We start from the raw sequence: 20,953 nt of genomic DNA, 5'->3' as shown, positions 1-20,953 counted from the left end.
CTGGCTCCTGGGGTTCTGGGTGCAAACCTGTCCCTCCATGCCTTGTCCCAGACCTCTTCCCACTGCCACACCAAGATGGCTAGATGAAAAAGAAAGGTTCTTTACTAAGTGACTTAAGCAAACAGATTCCCAGTGTTTTGGTTCTGTCCATAAAACTGAAAGGTTTATCAAAACCTGTAGCTGAAGTACCCAGGAAGCCCTTTGCCATTTAAGCAGCTTTATTTAAGAATGCCGTGATGTTTTAGAAGACCTAATCCAAAAGCATCATGCCATGCTCTATAAATAAAAATGTTCGGAAATCTAAAAAGAAAGTAGTTTATTTTGGCTGTCCAGAAGAAATGAACACTAGTAACCGAACTACGTGAAAACATAACTAAAAGCATAGTCCTTATTTTCTTTATTTGAAAGCATTCTGAGCAGAGGTCAGCTTTTTTCCCCCCAGTAACCTCTTGATTTCACATCTGTACATTTTATTTTTAGTCACCTTGTAGCACTTATTAAACTACATGTTGAGAAATAAGATTTCCTCATTGATAATCTCAAACCTACAGAGCAAACCATGAGTTTCCAACCAAACAGCTCTTCCCATGTCAGCACCTGGATGTGAAAGTTTGAAATGCCACAAAGATAGATATTTCAGTGCCTTTGAAAGCAAACTCCTCCCTAAAATATTACTATTAAATGCAGGAGTTCTGCCATTTGTCGAAGTTAAATGGCTCTTCAGCTCCTAAAATGTGCTGAAAACAAGGAGCTATTTGGGGGACTGCTGCAGCTAGGGGGTCAGAGCAGCTGGAGGAACATGCAGAAGGCAAGGAATTAAACGTCTCTGCCAAACAGAGGCAGAAGCCCTGGTGAGGGACAGGCAAAGAAAGATGCAGATGCAAGCTGTGATCCTTTGTTAAAGTAGTCACCAGATCAGAAGTGTTACAATCTGGCAGGTAAAAGCATTAACTCCCTTAGCTGGGAGGAGTGACTGCCGTGGTCCGAAATGTCCTTCAGTGATGAATGAGCACCTGCAGGAGAGCAAAGGTGGGTGAAGTTATCACGTGCATTCACCCTCCTTGCTGCTTCTTTCTGTTTGTTCCCTAGTTGAGCCAGGAGCATCAAGAGGGGGATCTACCCTGGCCACCTGCAGGTCTGCTCCAGGCCAAAATCACCTTTAGGCTGCACACCCTGCGGGGCTCCTGCTGGTCCCCCCGAGAATTGGGGCAGGGGAGCGCCCGGGCAGCCCTGCCACCACTCCCGCTGCCGCCGGACACCCCGGCTGGGTCATAACGAGCAATTTGGTTGGTTTTTCATCAGAACCAGAGGTTGAAGTAAAGATTTTTCTCTTTCCCTCTGATGTTCTCAGAGCACTGTGACAATGACACAAAATAGCTATAAATTGAGAAAAAGTCTCTTTTGATCATTAAAAAATAAATTAATGCAACACTGGACCACAAAGGTTTCTGGAAGTTTTTCCTTGCAGTGTATCATTTCCCTCTTGAATTCAAAACCACCCGCTAGCAATTTGAATTAAAATCACTGAAAATATAAAAGCTCCAGAAGCATTTCTGATTGAAATAGGGGACAACAAACAGATTGTAAGGCTGCACACCGTCGCCATAGCGACAGGGCTTCCAAAAGGATGCAGGGGAGCCTCAGCCTCCAGGAGCATCACCAGCGTCCACAGTGTCAGGAGAAGCACAAGCATCCTGACAGGGGGGCTGGGTTGGCCTTCACTGGGAGCCGTTCAGGGGGCAGGCAGGAGGTTGCGCAGACAGGGTCCTCCCTGCCAGCCCCCTTGCTAAAAGGGTCATTGGGCAGACGTGGGGATTTTTGGATCTTGGGAAGGGACCTTCAGAAATGTGGCCTTAGGGACAACCACTGAGTTGTCTGGGCTTACTGCAGGTGCTGGGGATGGGAGGTGACCTCGGCATCTTCACCAGCTCAAATTTCTGTTTGAGAGTGAGCCCTAAAGAACTTATTTTTTAAAAAAATAAAAACCCAGCAGAGGCCAGAATGAACCAGGTTGGCTCCACACAACCTTCCCTGTCATGCACTGATGAAAAAAAGCACATTGGACACCCCTGACTCCAGCCTGGGGCACAGGTCACAGAGGACTTAATCTCATATCATAGTAAGAAGATGAGTAAGGAAAAGTATTGCTCTGCTACCCAAGAAATAGCAAATACTATTGATAAATAATGTCAATAAAGTCAAAGTACTTAATACTTTTTTTATTATTAGTCTTCAGTTAATATACTGCTGCCAAGCAGGCAGCCAAGAAAGGGAATGAGATGGAGGAAAGCAGTGGTTAGAGAGCACCTGGATGAGGTAAATGTTTTCAATCTCATTGTGCAGGAGGAATTTCACCCAGCACTGGCTGACGTTTCCTCAGAACGGTAAGTGGTTAATTTGAGGAATTTGTGACAGACACGTCAGGGCACCCCAAGATTAAAAAAGGGCAAAGAAGTTCCTGTCCACAGGAAAGGGAGGATGAGGTGAGCCAAGGGAATCACAGACCAGTCAGCTTAACTTCAACTCTCCTGGAACAAATAATCAATTTATTCATAAGCACCCAGGAGATGGCAATAAGATGAGAGGCAGCCAACTTGGATTTGTCAAAAGCAAGCCCCACCAAACCAACCCACCTTCCTCCTAAAGCAGGCTGTGGGCTCTGGGGTGAAAGGAGAAGCTCCAAATGTGCCGCAGCTCAGCTCTGGCCAGGCTTTGGCACAGTCTCACGCAATGCCTTCCTAAACCAGGCAGAGAAACTCATTGGATGAAACTAGTAAGGACTAGTGGCAAAATCCTGTGCTATTCTGGTCTTTAGCAGTGATTCACATTCCAAAGGAAAGGCTGTACCAAGTGAGGGTGAGCCAGAATCCAGCCCAGGCACAGGCTCGTACATGGCTTTCACATAAATTATTTGCCTGAAAGAAGAAAGATTAGGTTTTCTAAACCTGCAGATGACCCAGAGCTGTGTCAGGCTGCAAGTAACACAGACAACTCTCCCTAAAAATAATATAAAAGAGGCTTTATAAAATAAAATAAGACATTTGAATTTCAGGTGTGCTTGCTAATAGCATCTTGGAAAGACTGAATATACATATAGATGAGAACAGTCAAAATCCTTAGCTACACATCACCCTAAATCAGGAAATTGCTTTCTACCGGAGCACTGTGCAGAGCTCACCTCCTGATTTGTGCTGTCTCTGCAAAAGGGGAACCACAGCATCTTTTATTTTACATTTTTATTTTCCATTTTTAAGGCCCCCGTTTCACCTCAGGCATGCTATAATTCACATTGGTGACAAAGAAATGTGAAAAGCCTTCACCATGTTACCATCAAGCCTGGAGCCTCCATGAATTGGGAATTCAAATATATTTTGACCCTTGCTTGGACTGGAAGTTGTGGGATGAAAATAGGCCCAAATTAGAGTCAATCCTGAGAAAACTTTAATGGTCAAATACCGATTAATATAACAGTGTTTTGTAGTTTTAGATCAGGAGTCATGAGATTAAGTAAAAAAGGTACCCCAAGTTAGCTTCCCCATTCTTTCCCATTAAAAAGTTCACAGTATTTTAACAACTGCTGACAACACTAGAGGAGGAACTGACATGAGGAAAATGTACTCAGGAAAAAGCATGCTGAGCAGGATGCCAGGTATTTTTCTGGAAGCTGATTTCTGCTGACAGCATGTTACACTCCCTGCCAGACTGGTACCTGCCTTACTGGCAAGGCTTCCTCCCATACATGTCTGTATTTTATATTACCAATGAACGTATGGTCAGGTAAAATTAAAGGTCACTTGCTGATGGGATGTTCCACCACACCTTGTGAGGTACCTGGATGATGGGTACCATCCAAAACACCAGGGTTCACAACTGGCCTGCTAGCGCTACAGCTTGAACCCAAGGCTGATTTAAGCAGAAGTTACACCTATACAAATGATAACAATGTGGGAAACATGGTTCTTTCATATCATCCATTCTCAAAATAAAAACACAAGCATCACCTCTCTGCCTTGCACTGGATAACCCAAGCAGACGAAGATGAACTGGACTCGAGCAAAGGCTCTCACCAGGCTGGGCAGGCTGCAGCCTGCTCCGGGACCACATCAGGCTCCAGGCTGTGCTCCCCGAGGAAGCCTTCCGTGCTGTGCTCGGCATAACGAAGAAATACAGATGTGAATTAAAACCCCCAAGGAATGATGCAGGTCAAATTACATTGTTTATTTTTACCTTTGTTTTAATGAACTGATTCCCTCGCTTCTTGTTTTTCTGATTTTCTGTTGTTATGAATGGGTGAACGGGTGCACTGGTGGGAAAAATACCCTTGGAGGACTACTAAAATTAAGTTGTAAATGAATTAGGGTGGCAGTCTTCAGAGCTGAGAACAAGATTATTCAGAAGTAGCTGGGCTTACCCTAACCACCCCTTCTGCTTTAGCAGTGGAGGAAAACTGGGCTATTTGTACAATGAGGACTATACAGACAGTAAATGTTAATACATTTAAAATAAGCTTAAGGTTTAAGGAAGATGTGTTAAAGGAAAGTTACTGTGGAGATGCCTATCGCATTACATCCCCAAACAGAGCTTAGGCAAGATTACTGCATAACCTGAGTCATACAGCTTGGCAAAAATCCAAAGGCAACTGGACATCCCCCTTCAAAGTTGAGGAGATCTCTCCTGCAAAGGGAGGCTATATATCCTTATATCCTTTGAAGACCTCCATTCTTCACCAGGGCTAGTCCCTGCACCTGCCAGAAAGCTTGCTGAGGTTTTAGCCTGAAAAGACTCTGCTTCTTCCTTGAAATCTCTCTAGACAAGATTGAATCCAAGTAATTCCTTCAGTGGCAACTTCACAAATCACTTTGATAGATGGGTATATAACCTGACGACTGATCATTTGAATCTATTGATTTATTGAATTGATCTTAATCATAATCTCAGTTTGATCACTTCATTGGTCTGTCTTTAATTAGCTTAGTAGAAATAATGAATTGGTCTTGCTCAGGTGTGCCTTCATCTGCTCATCCTTTTTAATCGCCTCTGCAGGGAATATGCAAGGTAGGTTTTACCCTACTGAATAGTCATGGAGGTCACAAACCTGAGGGCAGCAGTAAATTCGGGTAGGGCATATACAGGCAGCTCAGCTCTGCAGTTCTCCAGCCAGCACCTCCCCCCCCCCCCCGCTGTGAATAAACTCATCTCCAAGCATGTTTGGTCTCCAGCATCTTCCAAAGACACCCTGTTGTACAGCTGAACAAGGCGGGTGCAGAGGGCTTCATCTCAGAAGCAGTCAAACTTTTTAAGGACATCTTTCTCCATGCTGCACCACCAAGGAAGAGAGGACAGGGCACCCTGGGCCCCACAGAAGATGATTTATCCTCCCTTAGCCTCCACTTGTGATCACACACTGGCTCTTTTAAAGTCCTTAGGGAAAGAGCTGTGACTGAAGTAAACTGAAAGAGAAGGTGAGATTTTGAACCGTAAGATTTTGAATAAGACATGACTGGGATCCTAAGCATCCCATTCTGTTCTTTATTTTTCTGCATTATCATAATTCTTGGATACCAGGAGAGATCATGCTCCCCACGGGGTAGGTACCACACAAAGGTCTTGATGGACTTTTATGTGAGATGGATGAGTGGTGGAAGGAAAGGAGCAGCTAAAATCCCACAAAAAGGCTCTTCATCGGGTATTTGCACACAGATGGTTAGAAATTTCGAGCAGAAGGGCTGAGACTTCACATTTGGCGCAGGATGGGAACAGAGAGAGAAGGAACTGGCCTGGTGCTCGTGGAGTAACCCACCACCAGAGCATGTGCTCCCACTGCTCCGGACATCCAGGTGACTCTTCTTTCAGGACTGATGCTTTCAAATTCAGGTCAACTGCACAATCACAACAGAATCAGCAGCAAAAAAGCACATATTACAGAGGCCATCACAATGCAAGTGAGTAATGGCTGCAGCTTTCCTGACCAGTCAGCTAGTCTTGTTCTTTATGGATGCTGCTATCTGTTAGCTTTGTGAGAAGGTCAGAACACATCGCCCAAACTGGCTTAAAAAATTATAAACAAGCCTTTTTTTTTTTTTTCTTTTTTTTTTTTTCTTTCCAACTGGAGAAGCTGTTAGAGGCCTGGTTTTAAGCCAATTTAAGTCAACAGCAGGATTTAATTGGGCTTTGTTTCCAGACTTGGCGGCAGCCTTTTTAAAAATCATTCCTTTGCTTTTAATCAAGGCTCATCCCCATCAGATTTTAATCACTTCTTCCTAGGTTAGACAGTGGGATGGGTGGATGGCTGTCACTGTTGCAGTCACATACCGCTTGTGTGTTCCTGGCATTTGAAGCCAGGCTGCTTCACTGTTTCCACTGCTGACTGTTTGCAAACGCAGGAATGGAGCTGGGAACGAACAGAGCGATGCAGAGGGAGGGGTTTGGTGGCTGGGCTGGAGTTAGTCACCGCTGACTTCCATTTCCAGATGGTGAGGAAGGACTCAAGCCATTTTAGGCATTTTCTTGGACTTCCTCCTTGGCTTTTAATTGAAATACCCAGGAGGGACGGAGGAATCCACAGGCCCGGTTTGCACTGATGTGCGATACTTGTGTGCAAGCACTGATGCTCTCGCCCTTTGCATTGTGGTGTCAGGCCACTGTTGTTAGCCCTTGGCTCAGCTCCTTTGCACAGGAACAGGGAATCTTCCACATCTCACCTTCTGGAAGCTGACGCACTCCTCTGCGGATAGAGAGATGCTCACCTCAGTGCAAATAATCTTTAAAGGTTTTTCTTGTAGGGGCTACCTATGCCAGGGTGGCTTGAATATTCTAAACAAAACACATTTAATTTCTATACCCCCAAGGTATATAAATATACATATACATTTATACAAATATATCTGTGGCAGTGCCACAGATAGGAAGACACAAGAACCAGCAAACTGCAAAATCACAAGAGGCCTCAGGCACCTCTGTTTCTTTTCAGTAGGAATTCAGATGCCTACATCTAGCAGAGCAAATGAAAAAAAGCCCTGTGCAGCTGCCAAGACAACCAGCGCATCCAGCTGCCAGACTTTTCGCTATGCTACTCACTCCGGTGTGTTGAGTTTTGCATTTCCCCTTGCCCAGAAGCACTGTCCTTTTTACTGGAGCAGCTGTTAGGGACATCACTACTAAGAAGTCCCAGGGGAGGCAGGCGGCAGGCACACCGGGAGCACATCCAGCATGGCCACACAGTCCCCTCTATCCATTTCCAGCCATGGGGCCAGTGCTCACCACACAGGGCAGCAGCAGCAGAAGCTGGGGGTTGTTGGTGTTGCAAGGATTTGTTGTGTGTACAACCCTTTTTTCTTCTGCTGAGACAACTGATTTTTCTCTGTCCAGGGGAGCTCAGTGCCCTGGTCTCCCAGGGAAACTTCTCCTGGGGCTGGGTGCTTGGCCCTGCAGCACCACACAGAATGACCATGGCCAAGCCCCTTCATATGGGGCCTAAACACCTGCGCAAAACATTTGCCCATCATATATACCATGGTGAAAGAATCAAACTTTCTGTCAGTTTGTGATGCTGACTATGGATCTCACGCTTTGTGGTTTGCTTTCCTTGTTTTCATAAAGATCCTTCTTTAACAGCAACAAGTTTGCAGTAGTATAAATATTGAGAGGAGTAACATCAGCCTTGAAACTGTTGCTGTTCTGATCACGAGAAAAGCTCTCCATGTTCCCCCAGTTATCTGATAGTTTCCTCAGCTCTAACAAAAGATAAACAAGTCCTTGCTGCCAAAATATCATGCCAGCCATGACTTTTACTTTTCATCAGGGCCTGCTGGTGTATGGAAATTTTTTAATGTCTGGTCCAGCCTTCTCAAAAGTTTTCAGCTTGATCCCAGGTGGTTGCATCCTTACTGCAGTGCCTATGCTGGACCAGGTGACCAGCTCTCCCCTGACATCCCACCAACAGGCGTGTAACCTGGGGCACGCTCTGTCATCCCTCTCCCGTGCCTGTCCTGAGATCAAAGGGAAGGGGTCTGCGATGGCAAAAGAGGTTGGAGTAAATATCACAAATCAGCTCATAAACCAGCCCTGCTCTGCAGAAAAGATCTTTCCAGGGTTTCAGACAACATGAGAGCACTAGGAAGAAAAGCAGCTGCTGGGGGCCGCTACAGCTTCTGCCTTCTTGCTGCTCTCTTGGTGGCTTTTAATAGCATAGCACCATCAGGAGCTGATGCTCCCTTCTCCAAGGCTCACAGGACTCGTGTGTGGGGTGGTCAGAAGATATGAACAGAAAGTCCAGGGCTGCCTGATGTCGGTGTCCCTTGATAAGAAGAGACCAAAAGGAAAAAAAACCCTCACAGGCATTGAAACGTGAGGGTTTGCGAGAGAACTTCTGGGAAGAAAAGTGATAAGCCCACATAAATTAGGAAGGTAAGGAACTGAGGATTAACCCTATTGTTTTACACAGAGTCATTGCAATAGAATCAATCAGCTTTTGGTGTTTGTGGTTAATTATTGACTTTTGTCTGCATGTAGAAGGAAAGCACTCATGAAGGCATTGACTTTTCTAGCATGCCAAAAAGCCAAGAAAGTAAAAGATCTTTTTAGAGAAAAACAGAAAAAGCAAAACACCCAACCAGACCTATATTTCCTGTGGAAATTTTTTCTTCCATGGTAACTGTAAAAACAGCTCAGATTGTGTTGATTAACCAAGTGTATTATTCCGTGAACAACAGGGTCCCATTAGCTCTGTCAGAAGGCCAATACCCTCTGTACTGAAAACCTCTCGATTCAGTACATTTCTCTGCCACCGAGTAAATTCCTGCCTGACCCCATCTAAGGAATCACTTTATATCTTGAAGCATGAAAACTAGTAAATCGGAAAAAAATGTTACTTCTTCCTTCTTTGCAGACATCAAACAACACATTGCAGTTCAACATATAGAAGAAAGTTGCGGCAAGTAAAAAAAAAAAATTAAGGAATACTACATGAAAAAAACAGCAAAAGAAGGGAAGATATAACAGAAATAAATGTATTCTGTTCTTTACAAGCACATGTGTGGACAGTGGACTTGTATCTGTGGGACAATTCCGGAAACAAATGAAAAGATAAGTTTTGGCTTTAAGCTCAGCAGATTTCAAAGCACATTGTTTATACCTTCTGCAGTGCAATAAAACTTATCAAGAACTTTCCCACTGGATACCAGAGTCAAAAGAAGCAAAAGGAATGTGAACAGCGTGCTTCCTCTGGATCGTTACAGTATATGTAATTCTTTCAGCATAGATTTCCCATGTTAGCTTGAGCTCCATCTCACAATGATAATTTTTAGCAGATCATCATAAATATAGTGCCGAGCTGACCAAGTTGTTCAGAAATTTGCCATCATTTCACTCTCCACAAGCTCAGAGCGCACAGCAAGTTCAAGGGCTCTGAATTAAAAATATTACACTCACTCTAGAACCTCTTGCTTGTGTCCCCATAACAGTCTGGGATAAATCAACTGCTGATGTAAATGCATTAATTACAGTGTAATTTCATTTAGAAGAATCAAGAGTACGACATTTTAATTTAATGAGTCAGATGTGCTTTCTGCAAGGAGGGAGTAGCATCACCTCCCTGTTACAGAGGGGATAGCTGAGCCTGGAAAGCAAAAAGCAGCAATCTGGCCAGCCCTTGGTAAGGCTGGGAGAACATGCTCCTATTCCACATTTGTGCTTTCAACATGAACAGGACTCTGAAAACAATGTATGAAGTTACATACATTTCAGAGCATGAGATCTGGCTGTAGATCACCAGATCTCAAAGCTGCAGTACCTCCTAGGCAGAGACTCTCTCTGCTCCTCTCTTGAGAGGTCAAATTTTGTCATCTTTTTCTATTTCGTTCTTGCAAGGGCAGACTCCATGGCATGTTTGTTAGGACTATAATGTTGCATTCGCTAATGAAATAAAGTGGGCTTTTTAGAGAACTTTTAAGCAAAAACATGTGTTCCAGGGAGGAAACATTCTTCTGGTAAACAGCTGAGCCCTTAGCATTTAGCAACATAACTCTGTGTTTGCAGCTATTGAAAACTGTGTGACCGAGGAAGCCTGTGTTTCTGGGGCCGAGGACTGAAAGCATTTTGCTTGCTGTCAGAAAGCCAGCCCTTTCTTTTATGCATATGCTAGATGCAAGAACCAGCTATTGGATGGTTACTTCTTATGGTTTTAATAAAATTTGTCTTGTATCAAAACGCTGCTGGGTTTTAATGTTGGTGCTGCACTGAGCTATGTTCTCTGCTCCAGCACAGCTGGCTCTTGCTTTCCAGAAATATAGCTGTGCGCTGGCATTACTTGCAAAAATTGCAGCCTTAAATCATTTCCTCAGCCCTCTGACCTGTGCCGGGAAGGACCCTCCACACACAGATCTCCCTGCTGGTATGGAGAAGGGATCGTTCCTCCTTTGCTCCCCTAGGTTGGTGCTGTGGGAGCAGAGAGCTGTGGTGGTGGGAGGTAGCTGGGGAACAGGAGAAATCACCTGCCAGACACAAGCAGCAGCCCTGGAAAGCTCAGGGAAGAAGATGTACAGCTGGAAGCTGCAGGCAGAAACAAGACTGAGAAGATGGGAGTGCCCCGTCCCCAGCTCCTCTCCCCCATTCCACGAGCCTCCCTCGTTTGGAAATGCTTGCGCGGCTGCAGGACTGCGGGGCAAATCCTGCTGAATGGGACTGGGGAAGTTTTATTTAGTATAAGTGATTTCCCGAGCTGTGTTAGGGACGGGAGGAGGTCGGAAGGGTGACTTTGAGATCACGCACCGCTTCTCCGTTCAGCAGCTGGAAGGGGAGGCCACAGCCTCGGCTCCCTCTGAGCCGAGGGAGATGACTATCCCATTCCTCGCCTGCTTCTCTCGCTGGAGCTGGGATGCCGAGTTCTGGGCGTCATGTTGACCCCTGCAGTGTGACGGGATCTTATCTTATTCTTTGTAGACCTCAAAGCAGCTCCTCGAGCTTACAAATTTCAGTAACTACCCGCTCAGACCAAACAAGATCCCATGATAAAAGTTCAAGGCCCTACATTCTTCTTATTGCTTTTCTGAGCAGATTCTCATTTTAACCAGACTTATGGTACTTTCAGCCAGTTATCTCAAAGTACATAATGACTGCTGTAATTACTGGCAATAATGAGCTAATTAATTCCTCTGGGTATTATTTTCAAGGGATAAATACTACTGCCCTTGCTATAAAAATGGGGAAACTGAGGCAAGGAGGGGCAGTTGTTGGGTAAATAGGTTTATTTTACTTTTTATAGTATAATCCTTTCCTGGTTTTATTTGTACAGGTTTATGTATTTGCTTCTTAGCATGCTTTGTGTTCTATTATTGTTTTCCAGTAATTTTGTCTGTTATTGTTTTGGCAGACAGCATTTAGCAATAGTTGGTCGTGTGTATGTACTAAGGTTCATTTAAGAAAATGGCAGTGGTTTTGGAAAAAAATCATAGATTCTGATGGGGTTTTTTTGTTGCTTAGATATATAATTAATTTATCTTAACCCTATTTTCCTGGAGTTTCCTTTTTCTTCCTCCCTTTCTTGTTTTAGGTGACCTTTTTCAGAAAAAAACACAAATAGAATTGTTTTCTATTTTCCATATATTTCAGCTTGCATTTAAGTCTCTAATATGGAAAGCTAACTGAATATGACTTCCTAATATGTAAAGAACTAAGATATTCCACTGGTTGTGAAGCTTGTAAGGCAGAGGTATGGTTTTACTAACGTATCAGTTAATCACTTATGTCTGTAATTAATATTCAGAAGATCTATGCTGGTTTGGTAGCATTTACCAAAGAGTGTATGTTTCTCACAGATCAGGTACACTTCCTGGAACTTGTTCAAAGGGTAGATAGACAGGTAGCCAGAGCAGAAGGGCAGCCATACCAAAAAAAAAAAAAAAAAAAAAAAAAAGACTTTATTTTGTTTGTCAGATTTTTCTTGTGCTTGACAAAACTAACTGATCCATATGATACTCTCTGGAGTAGCAAATAACTACCTATTTCTTTAACTTTTATCTCTCAGACTGTGCTCCAGCAAGCACACGTGTGCTTAGTTTTAGTATGGTGAAGTAGAACAGCGTGATTTCAGTGGAACTATGTGCTATATAAAACAAGCACACATGCAACTATTGGTAGAATCAAATCTCTTGATAGGAACTAGTGTCACAAAACTCTTATTTGAAACATCTGCTTTGCTCCAACCTTGTTGTTTAGTAAGGGCCTGACATCTAAAAGCATTTAGGTGTTTATGCGCACCTTGTTGTCTTTATAAAGCTGGCACTAATTCTTTATTGAACTATGGATTAATGGCCTCTACAGAGTCTGAAAACCTTATATAGAATTATTTCAGTCAACTTTTAATTCTAAGGAGACTTTAAAAAAAAGTTAAAATTAGGCTCAGCTGTGTTTTAAAAAAATGCTTCACAAGCAAGGGAAACAGTCAATCTGACAAAATAAATAAATTGAGGTAACACAAGACTTCTGTAACTGCAGTATTTGGGGGAACTTGGTAGCAATAAGAGGCAAAAAGCCTGTGAGAACCATAACATCACTTCCAAGGTGATGCTGTTAGCCCCGACAGCTAAAGCGCTGAGACTTTCTGCTCTCCAAACTATTTCCTTATTGCTTATTTGTCCTTGCAAGGCTCCCTTCACCTCCCTTTTGAAACATACAGATTTGTGCACTGCCTGTGGCCCCAAGAATTTTCTGGGAGGCTAACAGGTGTACAATCTCCAAGCACTTTTGGAGTGTTTTGAGCATAACCCTATCTGTATTTTTCCCTTTTGTACTGGTGGACACAACAACAACCCTGCTTGAAATAAAGTCCAGACAAGGGAAGCTGAAGTGTGGGAGTGGGTGGAGGGAGCTGGTGGGTGACTGTTCCAAGGCTGGAAATCTCTGCTCACACCTTTTCTCATGGTTGCACTTATTCTGGTGTCCAGGTTAGGCTCTTCCCAAACACCTGCTTCGGTTCTTACACACAGGAGCGTGGAAAATTCAGGCCCGAAGGTGGCTGGCGAGAGAAGTTCTCGCCAATATCCCGCTTGGATCAGATGGAACTCGTTGATCCACTGAAAACATGGGCATGCCTGCGTGTCCCGGCCGCTCCCGCCCGGCCATGGTGCGCGGCCGGGGGAGCCCGGGCGCACCGCAGGGAGAAGCTGTGATGGGCCATTTCCTCGCTGATGAGCACTTAAAAGATAGGGAGGGAAGTCTCGGTGGGTCAGTAATCCTGACCTTCAGACAGCCCGGGGGCTGCATGCCTTGCCGAGGGCAGCCCGGCCGTTACTTGTCCTCGCCGAGCCGGCCCGCCCGGCCCCCGAGGAGCCGGTGCCTTTGCAGGCTGCGGCTGTACCGCGTAACGCCTCCTGCCTCCCTCCCCGCTTCTTGGCATAAAGCGTGGGTTTTGCGGGCTTCTTTACTCCTTGGGATAAAATATTTTGGGTTTGTCTCAGGGGTTTTTTTGTTATTTATTTTCTGTAACATCGCTGGAAACCTGCGGCAGCTCTCCCCCCCCCCCCCGAGCTGAGCCGTACGCGAAGCGTGTCTCTAGGTCTCGCACATTCACCCCCGCCGGGCCCCGGGGGTCGGTGCGGCCGCTGACCCGCTGCCTGCGGCTGTGGGCACCGTTGCCATCCCCGCTCCTCCTAGGCCGTGGGGGCTGTACCCCCGCCCGGCCGCCCCGGGGCCTGCCCGCCCGCCGGCCCAGCCTGCCATAGCTGTGGCGCAGCAAGGCCCGGCGCCGGCGGAAGGAGCGCCCCGCCCGCCGGGAACCGGCCGGGCGCCGGCACCCGTGAGGCAGCGCCGCGGCGGGAGGAGCCCGCTCTGCCTACGGCCTCCCAGGGTGGCGGATACCGGGCAGCGCGGCGGGGCCGAGCGACCCCCTCCCCCGGGCCGGCGCCGCGCACTTTTCTGCCGACAGAAAAGAGCGTGAGGGGAGGGGAAGGAGGAGGCAGAAGGAGCCTTTTTTTTTTTTTTTTTTTTAATTACCATGAAATAGCTCTTCGCCTTTAAGGGGCGGAGCCAGGGGGTTTGCGGAAGAACCCGGCGAGGGGCGGACGCTGATTGGACGGGCGCGATGTCGTGACGGCTGTCGGGCGGTTCCGCTCCTCTACCCCCTCCGCGGCACGCCAGCCCCCCGCGTTCCATTGTTGCGCCAGCGCCGCCGGGTCCCGCCCCCAGGCCTGGCCCCGCCCCCTTTTTCTCTTGGCTCATTTCCGGCCGCCGCCGCCGCTGCTCGCTTCCCTCCGAGGACTCGGGAGAGTGAAGAAACAACAGCCGCCATTTTGTTTGTGTGTGAGCGACTGAGGGAGGGAGCGAGAGCGAGAGGCCGAGCCGGACGGGGCGAGCCAGGGGGAGGGCAGCGCAGAGACCCAGGGGCCCGGCCAGGGGACGGGGACAGAAGCGAGGAGCCGAGACGCCCCCCCCCCCCCCCCCCAGCCTGCCCGCCCCCTCTATCTTCTCTCTCTATCCTTTTCTCTCTTGTCTTTTTCCGCGACTTCTTTCTCGCCTGTGCTCCCCTCCACCCGCGCTTCTGCCCGCTCCGCCACACGCCACAGGAGCGGCCGCAGCCGGGCCGCTGCCGAGCGCCAGGCAGGGGCAGTAGGGAGCCTGCGCTCGGCCCCCGCGCTGCCTGCGCCGTCCCGCCCCCCCCCCCCCCCCCCCCGCCGGGGAGCGTCGAGGACCCCCTCCCCCTCCCGGCTATTTAACCCACCCCGGGGCGAGTCCCCCGCCCTCCCCCGGCGTAATTTTTCTTCTGTTTTCTTATTTTGATTTTACCCACCCTCGTTTTCTCGGAGGGGTCGCTGACCGGCCTCCCCTCCCACCCCGACTACCAACCTCTTCGCTTCCTTCCCCACCCTCGCAGAGGCGAAGAGCGAGTCCCCGCCGCGCCCGCGCAGCGGCCGAGGTTTTTCCCCCTCGCTTTCCGCGCCCTGCACAGCCCGTGGGTCCGCGGGAGCGGAGACGGGCAGCCCCCTCCCTGCCCGGCGCCAGCGCTCGCAACCATCCTCGGCCGCCCGGGAGGGGGGAAGGTAGGCAGAGGGGGGGAGGGGCCGGTTTCTTCCTCCTCCTCCTCCTCCTCCTGCCGCTGCTGTGGGATCGGCCCCTCTGCCTGCGCCGGAGGGGGGGGGGCAGCTCGCTACTGAGAGCGAGAGAAAGAGGAAGGGGAAAGAAGAGAAGGGAGGGGGGGGCAGAGAGGGTGTTGAAACCCGCCCTCCACCTTCCCATCCTGCGATCGGTGCTGCCTCCATCAGGACAACAACCCCTCCTCCTTCCCTGCACAACAAGATGTGAAGCGGAGACTCCTGGGACTTATCCTCACCCTCCTCATCCTTACAGCTCCCCTCTCTGCAGCCATTAGCGACGGGCAAGGAAGAAGCGAGTGGAGCTGGGGACCCCGCACACGCCTTGCCTCTCGCCCCACCACCTCCCCCCCAGCCCTGTCGCTGGTGGTGGGTATTTTTTTGCAGGGTGGTGTTGGAGGGGGAAGGAGCTGCTAAAGGACGGTGATCTTTTTTTCTTTTTTCCTCCTCCTCTCCCCTCCTTCGCCCGCCTCCTTGTGGCGATGAGGAGGAGGAGGACGGCGCCGAGGAGGAAGAGGCTGATGGCGGCGGTGAGGAGGCAGCAGGAGGAGGAGACCCCCCGAAGGATGAAGATGATGGTGGCGGCGGCAAGGAAGCACCAGCAGCACAACAGCCGGGATTAATTTTACTGGGAAAAAAAAAAAAAAACCAACCAACCAAACCCCACCGGCTTTTTTTTAATTTTTTTTTATTTTTTTTTGGCGGGGGTTATACCTGCTCTTCCCATCTTTGCTCAGCCCTTTCGCCTGGGGGAAGAGGCCTCTTCCCCTCCCGCCCCTGCTCCCACCTTCTCCCTGCCTCTCCGCTGCCGCCCTCCCGGAGCCGAGAGGCAGAAAAAGGGGAACTTGCCCCCCCTCCTCCGCCAGATCCTCCGCGCTCGCTCTCGGCGTTATTGTTGTTCTTCAGCTGACTCGGGGCCCGAGAAGAAGGTGAAGGTTTTGGGGTTCACCCCCCACGGTCTCTCTGCTCTGAGTGATTGTCTAAAAAAGAATTAAAAATGGCCGAGAATGTGGTGGAGCCGGGCCCGCCTTCAGCCAAGCGGCCTAAACTCTCCTCACCGGCGCTCTCCGTGTCCGCCAGCGACGGCACAGGTCAGTCTCGGGGGCCCAGGCCCTCCCCACCTTCGGGGCCGCAATTACAGCTCTTTTCTCCCCTCTTCTGCCTAATTTTCCTCCTCCCTTTTGCTGCTGTTAACTCGTGCTTGCCTTAGTCCTTTCTATCTGCCTGTTTCTCCCGTTTTCGCTCCGTTTGAACCTATTGGCATTAATAGCATAGGAAGGGTGTTCGGATGTTTCAGCCCTTCTATTTTTTTGGAAGTGATTGAAAGCAAAGCTGTTCAGTTTATTGTGCTTTTGATCAACTGCAGATAAGACTTAACAGTTTGTCATTTTCGTGTCTTTCACAATAGTAGTTATTACCGAGCTCTTTGCTAAGCATGTACCTTTAATGCCAGTTACAGAAATACGAAATAGTGCTAAAGATGATGCTTTTCTACACTTTATTGTTGAATTACGTGTGTACATTCGTACACACAAAATGTGTCTTATTTCTTGTTTTTGCATATATACAAGGGGTTTTTTACAGCTCTGTTAGAAACAAGATTTATTTCTCTGCCATTTTTCTTTTTTTTCTTCTTACTTGCAGTCTGCGTATTTGATTTACAGAAGAATATCTAAAAGCTGTTTTTCTGATTCAGGTAGACCATCGGCTTTAGGGGAAAAAACCCCAACTAAAACCAAAATCCAGATCCCAAGCTTGGGGCATAAGGTTAAGCGAGACTTTTTACCTTCTTAGAAATTAAATGTTATTTCACCTTATTTGCATTAAGAATCAATATGGAGTGTAGTTCATCTTGCATCTTCCATTTCTTTGCTGGGAGAGCAAAATGTCTGAAATTCCCCTGTAGAGTTAAGGGCTGTGGAGGTAGGGGGGGCTTCTCTGCAGTCCTTCAAAGGTAAGCTAGAGGTTGGAAATCTTGGGTGTCCCAAGCCCTAGCAAATGTGAAATGGTTGTACTGGAAGGGGGGAGGGAGTAACAAAGGGCTGTTCAGCTTTGTAATGCTTCTTGTGAAGCAGATGAGTATTTGGTGGCAATTATGCTGTGAGAGTACTTGGTTACCTGTCCCGCAGGAGTTTCTTTGAACTCACTTTAGATCTTGGCCTATGGGATATGGAGGAGGCTTCCTCCTGTCAGTTTGGTGAGTAGTGGCATTTCCGAAGCCACCAGTGTTCTTGTTCAATGCAGTTAACAGCTGGCAAGAGAAAGGAGAAGGGTTGGTTGTTTGGGTTTGGCTTTTGGTAGTGGTTGGGTGGTTTTTTTTAAAGCTTCTCATTTGACTGTAAACAGGAGGCTTTAGTAGCCCGTTCTTGGTTTAGCAGTGGATGTGATTGACTTCAAAATTTTGGGTTTTGCCTTTTCTGTTCTTGGTGAATGATGTATTAGTTTTGAAAAGTTTGTGTCTAACTTTTAGACCATATTAGATAGAGGCAATACTATGTTGTAACTGGAGGACATAACTATTCCTAGTATCAACAGGTCTCTAGTAAGAGAGTAGAAGAGTGTTGGAGAAGCTGCTGTTCAGCGGGAGCTAGTTGTTGGTTCTTTTGTGCAACACTTGGAAATTGGTACTTAATTCAGTAGTAACCATTTTTATTTTGTCTTAACTGTGGTTTTCATGCTCTGTTTAGAGAGGTGAAATAAAAATGTATTTTGTGAAAAAAGTCCTGATACTTGAAAAATATGGAAGTTAAAGGCAAATTTTGGTTCAGATGAGCACACATCTAAGACATTTGTGATCAGTTGTCTTGTCACAAATTGGATAATTTTTGAATTTATTTTGGTTTAACAGATGCAGATTTTCACAGAATACTTAAGTCTGTTTTAGTTGTTCACTTACTGGGCAGCTTAATAAAAACTTTTTACAGTTATGGTAAAACATTAGGGATTGTTTCAGTAGTGTACGAACGGGATAACTTTTCTCAAAGTGATTGCGATTGTCATCACCTGATAGCTATGCAGAGGTTTATAGTGGTGCAAACACTTCATATATGCTACATAAATAACTGTTAAAGGATTCCTGTTCTGGATTTTTTTTGTTGACAACTTAACTGAATTTGGGACAGTTGCACTTTCTGTGTTTTTTGACATGATGTCATATCTGTTTCTCATATCTGTTTCTCTAATTAAATAATATCAAACCTCTTCAATTAGTTTTGAGAGTTGTATTTTTTCATTTGCTACTTGAGAGACTTTTTTTTTTGTCTCACTTTTGCTGTTGTGGGAAACTGCTTTGGAGTTTACGTTTTTTCACTAACTGCTCCTTAAATTTGCTTTGAAATAGTGCAATCAGCTTTCATTAAGGAAATTCCACTTACAGAATCTGTTATATTGTCCCCACTCCATAGTTAATTATAGAACATAAATAATATAGTGCTTATGTACTTACTCAGGCACTCTTTTTAAAACTGTTAGAATCACAGCATCATTAGAGAGGGAAGGAGAAAGGTAATAAACTTGCACTGTTGATGACACTTTTTCCAGCACATGGGCATAGTGGATCTTTCAGTGTTTCTTTTGCTAGTAACTTTTTGACTAATTTCTTAATCTGAAATACTGTTTTAGCCTGTTAGATACCAAAAAACAATAACTGACGAGATAACTTTATTTCCAAACTTGCAGACGTTAATTGTATTTATATTGAAGACTACGTCGTGTCTCTAATTCACTCATGTTTTCACTGTAGACTCGGATCATAGTGATATTCTGGGCTCGGAATGTACTAAACTCAGATGTTGGTGTTTTTCTTTTAGAAGTCAGCAAAGATTGTCCTAATATGCTTGATTTATTGGCAGCAGCCAGCTGCATTTCTCACTGCTGTTGGAGTGCTGCATCCCTTTCTGTCTTAGAAGTCTTAAATGGTTTCTGTATTCCCTGCTCAGAATTTGCTTTGGCATAGAACATACTGTATTGGTATAGTTTTGAGTTAGTTAATTAATGCCAATTCCTTCTTTAGGAGGTGAGAATAACAGACTTACAGGGCAACCAAAATGTTTGTAGCACATCTTGTAACAAACATTTATCAGTAATTTAGAAAGTCTTGGTATTGTCAGTGTCATGTAGGATATTATAATTTTTGAATGGTCTCATTTTTCTTTTCTTAAATGTTGTGTGTCTAAAATAGCTTCAGGAGCAGGACTGTGTGGATTCCCGTAAGCTGCTAGAGGATTTTCTACATTTTTTTTTTTTCTATTTAAATGTTATGTTTGTTGCAAGGAGTAATGGTAATAACACAGATCTTGTCCAGGTGTTTTGAGGGCCGTTACAGCTCTGCAGTGGGGTCACCTTTTGTTGGTATAGTATCCTTAGTACAGGATGTGAGTTTGTGACACTGGATGCTTGCACAGCTCTTGTGTACTAGCTTTGTTACACTGACACAAATACTTTGCCCAGTGTAGCTGGGTTTGCTTACTGTTCCTTAGTGTTAGAAACACTATTTTGATATGTTGCACCTAGTCTACCAAGACTTTTTTAAACATTGTATTAGCAAACTGGTGTATAGCAGCCTACTCAACACCTTCCCTTCCCCCCACCGCCCCCCCCAGCCTTCCCCCAGTATAACAGAATAATTTGAGTCGATCTTGAAGTTACCTTCTTGAGTAAATGAGTGGAAGTCTTTAGTATACAGTTGTAGCTGGATGCCTTAAACCTGTGTGTGTGTGTACATATATATATATATAATTTGTGAACCTGTCAATTATTCCTGCAGTAATGCAGGTGCCCCTACGGATTTCTGTGTGGTGTATTCAGGAAGGGAGAGTTTAATCATGTTTTACAGCCCCCTCCACCCCCCTACCCCCAAGAAAATCTGTTTTCTGTAAACTAGGAAAGCTTTTTGGGCTTTGAATTCAGAACTGCTGTGTTTTGTCAAGGAATAAAAATGGAGTATACTCTCTGCTGCAGTGTGGTTGTATGGTATCATGTCTTTGGGTTGCTAGATCTGAAAATAGGATTTTAAGTGCTTAGTGTTTCTGGCATGTTATAATGTTGGAAGTCAGTTTTCTACAATTAGTTGGCATGTGTGTTATGTCAGAGATCAGTGTGCATATTTGTGGTATGTTCCTTAATATCCTTTAGTTTACTATATCCAAAAGTCTTGTTTTTCTGAGTAATAGCACATCTTTAATGTCTCTTCCAGTACCCATCTTTTCTAAAGTTTGTATGTTCCTTTTTTTCTAGGTAAATGCTTCTGACCTTTAAAACTTTACTCTCCCTTACATCAAAGGTCTAAGACTTGTAATGAAACCTTGCCTGGGCTACTGCAATTTTGACTGATACTCATCTTTCATTTGTTATAAATGTATTGGGATGTTTCTTTGCTCAAAATGAATCATATTGATCTTGTCTCACTGCCTTTTCCAGAGGCATAGGCACTGCTTTCAATTTTGTTTTCAGACAGTTTATGGGTGTTTTCCCTAGTGTTTGTATATCCTACTTTTAAAATTAAATACTTTTCACAAGTCTGGTTTTTGGCTGGTGTTGAAGACCAAGTCATTAGTTACATTCAACTTAGAGCCATCAGATAGATATTGTTGTCCTGTCTTGTTGAGAATCACTTCTTTGCTCTTTTTTTCCCCCAGAGTATTAGTAGTTATGAGATGAGAGATGCCTTAAAACAGTTTGATGGATGCATATACTGTAAATAGAGTATTATATCAGTGGATGCTTGTGTGGCAAAAATGGGCATCTTTGCTTTGTAGCTAAGTAGGTTCTCAAATTAACTGCATTAGGAATAAATTTAGAGAATTTAAGTCTGCAAGATTTTCTTTAGAAAGTAAACCAATCATTCATATGGTGCTTAGTAACATTTTAAA

At 45.6% G+C, this 20,953-nt stretch overlaps 1 protein-coding gene across 3 annotated transcripts in view; it reads left to right on the top strand.

Moving 5' to 3' along the window:
- Nucleotides 1–13,962: 13,962 nt before the first annotated feature.
- The window catches only part of EP300 (E1A binding protein p300), a 65,805-nt gene continuing 58,814 nt past the window's right edge, over nt 13,963–20,953 (top strand). For 2 of the 3 annotated variants that reach the window (XM_037390577.1, XM_037390578.1), the window contains exon 1: nt 13,963–16,174. In XM_037390577.1, the coding sequence (XP_037246474.1) occupies nt 16,081–16,174 (94 nt within the window). In that variant the 5' untranslated portion in view covers nt 13,963–16,080. The remainder of the gene's footprint in view (nt 16,175–20,953) is intronic. The other variant, XM_037390579.1, reaches the window with a different exon arrangement.

Source organism: Falco rusticolus, chromosome 5 (assembly GCF_015220075.1).
Source record: "Falco rusticolus isolate bFalRus1 chromosome 5, bFalRus1.pri, whole genome shotgun sequence".
Taxonomy (NCBI): Eukaryota; Metazoa; Chordata; class Aves; order Falconiformes; family Falconidae; genus Falco; species Falco rusticolus.
This window is presented reverse-complemented; position numbering and strand designations above follow the sequence as displayed.